Raw genomic sequence first — 11,325 nt, forward strand, 5'->3', positions numbered from 1 at the left:
CTTTGTATTGGTACTGAGGAATTGAACCCAGGGCTTCATGCATGCTAGATGAGCACTCCACTGCTAGGCCACTTTCTCAGCCCACAGAATTTAATATTTGATCTGAAATAAACTCTTTTTTATTAGGAGATAATGATCTAACTATTAACATTTTGCACTTCCTTGATATTTCTAATAAGAATCAATAAATGAGATAATTAATCCACTTAGTAATAAATCTCACAAAAGAGAGGATGCAACTAGATGCTCACCCCTGTAATCCCAATTACTCAAGAGGCTGAGGTCTGAGGATTGCACTTCAAAGCCAGCCTGGGTAGGAAAGTCCATGAGACACTTATCTCCAGAAAACCAGAAGTGGCGCTGGGGGCCAAAATGGTAGAGCGCTCGCCCTGAGCACAAAGAGGCTCAGGGTCAGTGCCTAGGCCCTGAGTTCAAGGCCCACAACCAGCACAAAGAGAAAGAAAGGACAGGGAGAGAGAGACAGAGATGGAGAAACTATCTCAGGAGGACAGCAGTCAGAGGAACCGTGGGGTAATTCCTAATTAGGTAGATTTTGCAACAAAATGTGTCACAAATGTCCCTTTGAGGAACCGATCCTGCTTGAGTATAACTTACCCTCAAAATGCAGCTTCAAAAGTGCAGAGTGAAGTCTATGAGGCAGGAAAGCGCTACTGACTGTTTTCCAATAGCCTAAGACCAGCTGGGACACAGATGTCACTTGTTAAATAGGTCTAATTTAATTAGTCATTTATGTCTGTAGCAAGTCCGGAAGAAATATATCATCTGAACTCTTTCTGGGGGGGTGGGTGTGGGGAGACCAAAACCAATAAAGTGCAGGCTATTTATTCAGTCCCCACATTGGTGAAAAGAACAAACCCCAAGGACATATAAATTAATATCCTGTTCAAGGCAATCAGGGGTTTGATTCTGGACAGCTTGCCAGTCCTACCAGGAAAACGCTCGCAGACAGGTCTGTGACATCTCCCGAGGCACAGAGATGCATGTTCATTCCGTGACTCATTTTCCACACTGGTGGCACTTACCCTTCACAAGAGATTCCGAGACCTGAACTGGTACCTGGAAGGGATAACAGGCAGATCGCGGGTCGTGGCCTATGAACCTATCTCAAAGGCCAGGCAGGGGTGTTGGACAGGTGCTAGACGCTTCCACCAAGAGTGCTCAGAAGGGTCTGGGGGAAATGCACAGATGTTCTAGGCCCCTAATTCGACCCCCATTGTGGTTTTACACCCCCCCCCCACACACACACACCATGAATTCACAAAGTCAGAGGATTTCCCCCATGTCAGGGAATCCATCATCTTTTGCTCTATTCAATATAGCATTGCCCATTATAATGAACCAGGATGCAACCCTCTTCCAGAATCTTGTAGAATATTCCAGCTAGGAGGCTGGATATCTTGAATAACTTGGATACCGGGAAGAGTCTCCAACCTGTTTCTAATAGTATTTATTCCTGTATGTCAAAGGGGAAGGAAGAGAGGAAAGGAGGGGAAAAAGAGGAAAGAAAGAGGCCGGGCACTGGGGGCTTATGCATGTCATCTTAGCTACTCAGCAAGCTAAGATCTAAGGATCCCTGTTCAAAGCCAGCCAGAGCAGGAAAGTCCATGAGACTCTCATCTCCAATGAACTACTCAGAAAACCTGAAGTGGTGTTGTGGCTCAAGTGGTAGAGCACCAGCCTTGATCTGAAGAGCTGAGGGACAGCACCCAAGCCCAGAGTTCAAGCCCCACAACCGACAAGAAAAAGAAAGAAAGAAAGAAAGAAAGAAAGAAAGAAAGAAAGAAAGAAAGAAAGAAAGAAAGAAAGAAAGAAAGAAAGAAAGAAAGAAAGAAAGAAAGAAGAAAGAAAGAGAGAGAGTGAAAAGGGGAAAGGGAAGAAGAGAACTAAAAGAAAGGAAGGAGGGAATGAAGGAGAAAGGGAGGTAAGAAGGAAGGAAGCAAGCCAGCAAGCAAGGAAGGAAGGAAGGAAGGAAGGAAGGAAGGAAGGAAGAGAGGAGGGAAGGAAGGAAGAGAGGAAGGAAGGAAGGAAGGAAGGAACGAACGAAGGAAGGACAGAAGGAAAGAAGCTACAACCTATAATATTATCATGGCTTAATGCTAAAATTCAAATTCAGGATTTCAATATATGCTAAATTTATTTACTGTAACTATTTTAAAATATTCAATCTCACCATACATAACTCTGTAAAGTTTTTTCTTATTTATATTAAGCTCTTGCTCTATGTGACTTCAGGTGAAAAATTTCAGATTTGTATCAGAGAAGAAATTAGACAGATTAAGATAATGCAGGGTATACCTTAACCTCAATAAATTTATGAGGTGGCGACAGTACGAATAAGAATACAAATAAAAGATGATGTTAAATTGGAGAAACAAAATAGAAAATGTACCTCGAATGGGAAATTGGACTGTTCCTTTTGCTTCTTAAACTTTTTTGTAGGGCAGTTCGTGGGGCTTGAACTCAGGGCCTAGGCCTTGTCACAGAGCTTTTTTTGCTTGAGGTTGGCACTATGCCACTTGAGCCACAGCTCCACGTCGGGGTTTTTGGTGCTTCATTGGAGATCAAAGAGTTTCCCAGACTTTCCTGCCCTGACTTGCTTTGAATTGTGATCTCGGATTTCAGCTTCTCTCTTGCACCTCTCCTTGGTAGAACTGTAAGGTGAACTAAATGGAATCTTTATAAAGAATATTACACATTTGTTATAAAAGTGACAGCAACATGAGACCACGTTCGAGTTTATTGACATACACAAATAGTCAGATGTGTTTGTTTTCTTTTAACGTTTTTCAGCTGTGTTCACTGGGATAATTTTTAGCCCATCTCAGTACTGTTACAAACCCCTGAAAAGTTTAGTTAAGTAAAGAATGAGACCACTAGTGGTATAAGCAATGTTTGGTCTTTCTTTTTGATTTTTTTTCTTTTGAAGCAGAAAACCAGTGTTAGAATAAATCCAGATGAGTAGATTCCATTTTAATACTGAATACGTGCTGGTGTACTGTGGCTCACACCTATAATCCCAGCTACTCAGGCAACTGAGATGTGATGATCGTGGTTCTCAGCCAGCCGGGGCAGGAAAACCTGTGAAGACTCTTTATCTCCCATAAAGCAGCAAAAAGCCAGAAGTGGAGGTGTGGCTGAAGTGCTGGAGTGGTAGAACACTAGCCTGGATTTAAAAGCTCGGGGACAGCATCCAGGCCATGATTTCAAGCCCCAGGTCTCTCTCTCTCTGTGTCTCTCTCTCTCTGTCTCTCTTTCTCTCTGTCTCTGTCTCTCTCTCTCACACACACACACTCATACACACACCCAAATATAGTGAGCATAGGATTCTTGTTTCCAGCTTGATATTCCCAGATGTTAATCCTTCCTTTGTCAGTGCATTTGTGCCCAGATGTTAATCCTTCCTTTGTTAGTGCATTTCTACTTCTCATAAGCTGCAGCCTAGTTCAGATGGCACCACCAGGAGGATCGAGGTCTTCTGTGTCCAATCCATGATGCCAGGCGTATTTCTCACAGTCTGGTCAAGTTCTGGTGAGACTGGAGAGTCAGAGTTAAGGACGATTCTTTAGAAGTTGACAGCTTTCTCCCTCGAATCCGTGTGTGAAACTCTAACTCGAATATAGTACTCAGAATAGCACCTGGGGCCAGACATCTTGATCAGTTACCTTATGAAGGAGGCAATAACACGCAATTACTACTCAGCCATGATTTAAAAAGTCTCAAGGTAGTTCGTTTCTTAAATTCCCATTTTCACAGCCTTTCGTGGTGTCAGAGCGAGACAGAGAGAGAGAGAAAAGAGAGAGACAGAGGTGGAAGGAGGGAAGGAGGGATCAAGGGAGGAAGGAAGGGAGAGAGGGAGAGATTTGGCTTATTGTTTTAACTCATAAAACTAAATCTTTCTGCCCATTCTGAATGTTGACTGGGCCAGTTAATAAATGGGAGCATTTTAGATGTTGTTTGAGGGCTAAGAAACATGAATCTCAGTGTAGTACATTTATTCCAGTCTGGACAAAGGCTTTAATATTTTCTATAATTATTTTGGTAACCAGAATACATTCAGATGATTTGGGGGGAAACCAGTCAGGTTTTATATTGATCTACTTGCAAAGAAAAGAAAAGATAGATCATTTTAAATTACAGATGATTTAATATAATTGGTAAACAAAATGTTGAGCAGCCCCAAACAGCCACTGATGAGGACTTGAATTTAAATTTGTTCCTTTTACCTCCACAGCATATCGTCGGTATCTGAAAAGTGTTGGTTTGTTTGTTTGCTTCATTTAGAAGCTGGGAAGGTGGCTCACTGTTACAGGGCTCACCTAGCATGCATGAAGCCCTAGGTTCGATTCCTCAGTACCACATAGACAGAATAAGCCAGAGGTGGCACTGTGGCTCAAAGGGTAGAGGGCTAGCCTTGAGCAAAAGAAGTTCAGGGGCAGAGCCCAGGCCCTGAATTCAAGGCTGGAGACTGGCACCAAAAACAAACAAACAAAAAGGAAACCGTGAGGTAATCAGTTTCCTGAATGTGGAAAGATTTCTCAAAAACAAGGTCATATTGAACAACCTTAAAACTGATCATCATATGGAGAGAAGAGAATTGATACCTGGCTAATTTATGATGATAGGTAGAGACAGATGGCTGGCTGGATGAGAATATTTGTGTTCATAATGGATGTGATTAATATTTGAAGACAGGTCTTGTGTCTTTCCATGGGAGATCAGAGTCTCACAGACTTTCCTGCCTAGGTTGTCTTTGAACCTCGATCCTCAGATCTCAGCCTCCTGAGTGGCTGGGATGACAGGTGTGAGCCTGGCTGATTATGGGCTATTGCATGGGGGGAAATCCTAAGAGAAAAATTAGATTTGTGTCATCGGTTAATTATCAAGAAAAAAGCATCACCATTCAGCTCTAAGAAGGTAGAAATGGCTGAGGATAGAGGGCTTGGCTTTTTCAAGAACAAAGCTGGGGTGCAGGGACTGTGGCTCAGTAGACGAGTGATCACCTAGCATGCATGAGGCTCTGGGTTTGATTCCTCAGTCTCAGATACACAGAAAAAGCCAGAAGTGGTGCTGTGGCTCAAGGGGTAGAGTGCCAGCCTTGAGCAAAAGAAGCTCAGGGACAGCGCCCAGGCCCTGAGTTCAAGCCCCAGGACTGGAAGGGAAAAAAGACACACACACACAAAAAGACACACACACACACACACATACACACGCTCACACACACACACTAACATATAATTTATATTCATACATAAATTGTACATAAGTTCTTTTAACTTAACATTTCTTAATATTCTATTGTTTTATCCCATGCTTAAAATCATAGAGATTTATGTACTCATAAATAATATCTGACCGAGTTTTCATTTCCCAATATATAAGCTTCTTCAACAACTCTTAGTCTCATTTAAGATGGCTTTATGTATAAACATATGTTATAAGGTTAACATGGTTTCCTTAGCCTTCAAATCCATCCAGTTAGGAAGTAGATAGTTGCTTCAGGAAAGTTGCCACTCCTTAGAACGTTCTGGAAAATTGCCTATTGAAGTTGCTTTCACTGGCAAATAAATCATCATCAATGTGGCGACATTATTTGATGGCCATGCCTGGTTTTTGATTAAAGGCCATGTTAAACCACTTGGCCGCCCATTTCCCGACCTGGATAAATTCTCAAATTGCCTTTGACAGCTTCCAGAATTGCATTTTACAATCGGATGGAGTTTCACTAACAATGGGGAGTGGAAAAGGAATCTGAGACAGGCCTTGGGGGTGGACAAACAGAGAGAAAGAAAGAGAGGGAGAAAGAAACAAGAGACAGATGAGAGAGAGACATAAAAAGGAACATAGAGAGAGAAACAGATGGAGAAAAGTACAGAGACAGAGAAAGGCAGAGACAGAGAGACCCAGATGAAGACAGGGCAGAGACATAGAGACACAGATGAAGACAGAAAGACAGAGACAGAGAGAAACAGATGGAGAGAAAGACAGAGAGACTGAGAGAAACATGGAGAGACAGATGGAGAGCGAGACAGAGACACAGAGAACAGCAGGGAAACAGATGAATTGAGAAACAGAGACAGAGAGACAAGAGACAGAGACAGACTGGTGTATAAAGTATGGACAATAATGGTGCCCATAAAAAAAAAAATTAAAGTCATGGGCAAATGGCCAATGTCTGACCTCCAGTGAAGGTTGAGAACAATATGGCAACAGATGGAGCCTGCCAACATTGCTCTTTTTGTTCCAGATTGCTTGGTTTCTTCATGTGGATTTGTGTGTGTGTGTGTGTGTGTGTGTGTGTGTGTGTGTGTGTGTGTGTGTGTGTGTGTGTGTGTGTGTGTGTAATAGCAATGAACTTTCAAAGTCTTTGAAGGCAGAAAGATCTCTCTCTGTCTCCCTATCTCTGTCTCCTCTCTCTGTCTCTGTCTCTCTGTGTCTCTCTGTTTTGCTCTGTCTCTGTCTCTTGGTCTTTGTCTGTGTCTCTCTGTCTCTTACTTTGTACGTCTCTCACTCTTTCTTTGTCTCTATTTCTGTCTCTGTCTCTGTCTCTTGTCTCTCTCTGTCTCTTGGTCTCTGTCTGTTGGTCTGTGTGTCTCTCACTCTTTCTTTGTCTCTATTTCTGTCTCTCTGTCTCTGTCTTTCTGTCTCTTGTCTCTCTCTGTCTCTTGGTCTTAGTCTCTCTGTCTCTCTATCCTATAGTCTCTGTCTCTCTGTCTCTTGCTCTTTCTTTGTCTCTCTCTGTATCTGTCTCTGTCTCTTTCTGTCTCTCTCTTTGTCTTTGTCTTTCTGTCTCTGTCTCTTGGTCTTTCTGTTTCTCTTTCTGTCTCTATCTCTTGGTCTTTGATTCTTTCTATGTCTCTCCATCTATCTTTCTCTCTGTCTCTATCTCTCTGTCTTTCAGCCGATGAAGAGTGCTAGATGCCAACAGGTAGATGTTTCAGTCTCTGCATGAGCTCTGCTATCCACCATCACCTACCTGTGATCAGTGTCCAGCGCTGGTGTGTGGAGGTGCTGGGGACAGGCCTCATGTGTGTTTGAACCCCTGCATTCACACCAGGCATGGGAAAGGGGATGACCACACACCAAGTCATTGCGCTCCTGTATCTTTAACACACACTCTCCTTTCATAAAAGGACCTTTCTTTGTTTTTTCTGAATGGCTGGCCTACGCTTCAGTATTGCAATTTGGCATGCTCACAGACCAGAAGTGCTTTTTGTCGGGGTGTGTGTGTGTGTGTGTGTGTGTGTGATGTTCAGTTTCTGGCATCGACCTCCACTTTTGATCCTTTTCTCATAAACTAGTCATTGCCGAATTATCATTTTTTTCTTTTAAGCTTGCATTATCCCATGATTGGAAATATTTAAACAAAGAAAAACAAAAGAAATGGATGGGAAACTTCTCATAAATTATTCATGGGAAGATAATGACTTATTAAATTCAATGAAGCCTTGGGTTAACTTACAAGAGGTCCTGAAGTGTCTGTTGTCTTCAAACCTCTTTACCTTCAACATATTCATATTCCTTAGAAAACTTGATCTGGAATTGCTATGAGTTCTTTGCCTTTTTTCCTTTTACTTTTTGATAGAGCATCAGAATAGGGCCATGGTTTTGATAAGAAGAAAAAAACCTCCAATAAAATCTTGACAATAATAGTGGCTTGAGACATATACCAGTGGAACACACCGGTCATCCCAGCTACTCAGGAGGCTGAGATCTGAGGATCATGGTTCAAGGCTAGCCCAGGCAGGGAAGTCTGTGAGACTCTGATTTCCAAAAACCACCAGAAAACCAGAACTGGTGTTTTGGCTCAAGTGGTAGAGCCCCAGTCTTGAGAGAAAGAGCTCAGGGACACCACCCTGGCCCTGAGTTAAAAAAATCTGTAGGTAACATGAGAAACGTCTCATTGTTCAGCCTGATAATTTGCCAAACTTGCTGACTTCTTTTTCTTTTCCAAGTTCCGTGTATGAGTATGTTGAAGTCTTTGCAAATGTCATAAGACAGCCAAAGTGTTCAAAATAAATAAATAAATAAAATAAAACTCAAGATAAAAAGACAGGTAGACAAGTGGAGGTTATTTAATCATTTTAAAGTAAAATAATTGCATCCACATAAAGTAAAATTTGCATCAATATAGAGGCAGAGAGGAAAATGAGGAGAAGAGAGCTTGTGATTTCTTTCATAAATTATGGGAGATGTTGTTGGAGCAGGATTTGATGCCAGAACCAGGGAGGGGGGCCCGGGAGCTGTGGAAATGATCTTGAAAAGCTACATTGAAGTGAGGGAAAATTTCTCCTGAGCCTTGAGAAACCAATGTCAGCATTTAAAGCTGTTGAAGTGCCTTTCGAATCCTGATGCCTGTGGTCCATGCACCCAGATCTTAAAGGGAAATCTATGTTCTATCATTCTATAAACAGACTCCAGGATATTCAAAGTCTACTCAAGGACACTGACAGACACAGAAGCCTAATGCTCCAATGTACTAAAAGAAAAAAAAAATGCTTGGTATAGATGGATGCACTAAAGAATTTTCTTTTCCCCTCTACTCTTACTTTGACTTGCTTCTCCAGGCAACTGATAGGTGGCAGAAAATTCCAGAAAGGAAGGGATGTGATCAAATCAGCTTCATGGAAAAGTTAAAACTCTTTCAAGATATGAAAAATAAAGGGAGAATGGAGAAGAGGGAAGGATTTAAAGATGATTAAAATCCTTTCTGACCCCAGAGGTAGGGTAGTATACTCCTATCATCCCAGCTGCTACTCAGGATACAGATCTGAGGATCATGGTTAGAGGTCAGCCTGGGCAGGAAAGTCTGATCTCCGATGAGCCACCCCCCCCCAAAAAAAAAACAGCAGAAGTGGAGCAGTGACTCAAGTTGTAGAGCACCAGCGTTGAGTCAAAAAGCTCAAGGACAGTGCCCAGACTCTGAGTTCAAGTCCCAGGAAGAGATCTCTTGTCCCCCCCACACACACACTCACAAAAATCGAATTTATATAGTCTATGATAAATTACGATTTCCATTCCCCAAGTTCAACTCCTCAATCACCCTCTTCTATATATTATTTGTTTCTCCTGTTGTCAAACTAGACAGTTAGAATCATCTACTTTTAATGGGAAAAGATTGGGAATATAGGACCCAGCTCTCCCAAGCTGCTTCCTCCTCCTCCTCCTCCTTGTCCTCCTCCTTCTTCTCCTCTTCTTCCTTCTCCTCCTCCTCCTCTTCCTCCTCTTCCTCCTCTTCCTCCTCCTCCTCTTCTACCTCCTCCTCCTATTCTCTTGTTGTTGTTGTTGTTCTTCTTCTTCTTCCTCTTCTTCCTCTTCTTCCTCTTCCTCTTCTTCCTCTTCTTCTTTTTCCTCTTCTTCTTCTTCTTCTTCTTCTTCTTCTTCTTCTTCTTCTTCTTCTTCTTTTTCTCTCTTCTTCCTCTTCTTCCTCTTCTTCTTCTTCTTCTTCCTCTTCTTCTTCTTTTTCCTGCCTCTTTTGACACAGTGAACATGATCCAAAAATGATTATTTTTAACTGAGAATATTAAGGATAGACTTCATGGTACATGGAAAAAAAGGAAGAAACAAGTTACAAATCCATACAATGGAGAAAGTGGGAAAGAAAAAAAAAGCAACTTGAACAATTCAAGAGCTCCAGGCAGGACACATTTGAGAAGATTGTCCCATCGTGTGTGTGTGTGTGTGTGTGTGTGTGTGTGTGTGTGTGTGTGTGTGTGCACGTGTGTGTGCTGGGATTACAGTTGTGAGCCATCAATGCCCTGCCCGTCCAGTCGATTTTAAAGAAACTTAGATCATAAAATGATTGTAACCATTTTGAAATCTTACATTAAAAGTCATAGATCCAGGGGTTATTTTAATTAGACCACTTTAAAAATGTGACATTGTAGAATACGCAGGGTCATCTAATTAAACGCTCGATCCCACGTTGATGTGTTAAACTTGAATTTTTCTGACCCTCAAGAAGTGTTAAGGTATCCCGAGGCAAATATTCACATCTCAGCTGGGGATTCATAGCCATCGCTTAAATCGATCTGTCAAAAAGAGGCAAATTTAGGTTTTTACTGCAAAGAAAAGATTTAAAATAAATTATGCCTAATGGACACTTCCCTGTAACCCTCCTGACACAACACTTAATTTTTGAATATCATTATCTTTGAATACTTTTTATCACCTTTAAGTCGTTATCCATAAGAGCTGCCATCAGACAGAGCCACTGATGGACACAATGCATCTTGATCCATGTCCCCCCCTTTCCACATCCTCTCCCCTCCCCACCCCTGCCTCACTCTTCTTCACTTTGGGGAACCCACACTGAATTCTTGCCTGCCTTTTCCCCTTCTTCACCTCTCCATCCGTCCACCCCTCTCCCCTGACCCCCAACCCACCCCTTGCCAGTCCCCACTTCCTGGGGTTTGATTTTGTTGGGCTTTGACTTAGTCAATATGAAAGAATTATACTATATGATCCAGGCACTGATGGCTCACGGCTGTCATCCTAGCCACTCAGGAGGCTGAGATCTGAGGATTGCAGCTCAAAGCCAGCCTGGACAGGAAAGTTCATGAGATTCTTATCGCCAATAAATCACTCAGAAGTGGCGCTGTGGTTCAAGTGATAGAGCACTTGCCTTGAGCTGAAGAGCTGAGGGACAGCACCCAGGCCCAGAGTTCAAGCCCCAGGAATAAGAAGAAGAATTATCCTATTTGAGCTCTCCATAGGGTCTATTATATTTCCACTAATTGGTTTGTAAGGCCTTGCTCTCCACCCAGTGTGTTTACTTATAGATTTATAGGCACACTCCAGCTCCGGTGAATGGGGAAAAACCATACAATTGGTATCTGTCTGCATCTGATTTACTTCATTTCATAATTTGTAATAATTGTAATATTAGTTAATGATATTAATAATTATTTCCAAATAATTCCATTTCCTTATAAATGGTACAGTAGCATTCCTTCTAACAAATAGTTTGGTTTCTCTCTTACTTCCTGATGCACCCAGTGGCGGTGATTAAGTCTGGATCCTGCCTTCCTTCTGGGTGGTTAGCGGCTATGTACTTGTTTTCTCTGATATCTACACAAATTAATACTGTTTTACTTTTTTTATTATGATGGTAAAGCTGATGTGCCAAAGGGTGAAAGGGACAACTGTCGGGTCGTGAGTGCATTTCTCTTTGGACCATGTCCCCCATTCCCTTGCTCTCTCCACCAGATTTTCCCTCCTGTCCCCACCCATGAGTGGTAGAGTCTATTCTCCACATGGTGCCCAGTGAGGACCCCAGAAGCTTTGTCCCCTTCTGTACCCCCATTT

The 11,325-nt window shown here is 42.2% G+C and overlaps 1 protein-coding gene across 1 annotated transcript in view; it reads left to right on the forward strand.

Moving 5' to 3' along the window:
* Nucleotides 1-1,069, forward strand: part of LOC122100232 (phosphatidylinositol 4-phosphate 3-kinase C2 domain-containing subunit gamma-like) — a 99,361-nt gene extending 98,292 nt beyond the window's left edge. The window contains 1 exon segment of the mRNA XM_042670555.1: nucleotides 1,017-1,069. Within this exon segment, the coding sequence (XP_042526489.1) occupies nucleotides 1,017-1,069 (53 nt within the window).
* Nucleotides 1,070-11,325: the final 10,256 nt, after the last annotated feature.

This window comes from Dipodomys spectabilis, unplaced genomic scaffold, assembly GCF_019054845.1.
Source record: "Dipodomys spectabilis isolate Male_0828 unplaced genomic scaffold, ASM1905484v1 ptg000572l, whole genome shotgun sequence".
NCBI classification, from domain to species: Eukaryota; Metazoa; Chordata; class Mammalia; order Rodentia; family Heteromyidae; genus Dipodomys; species Dipodomys spectabilis.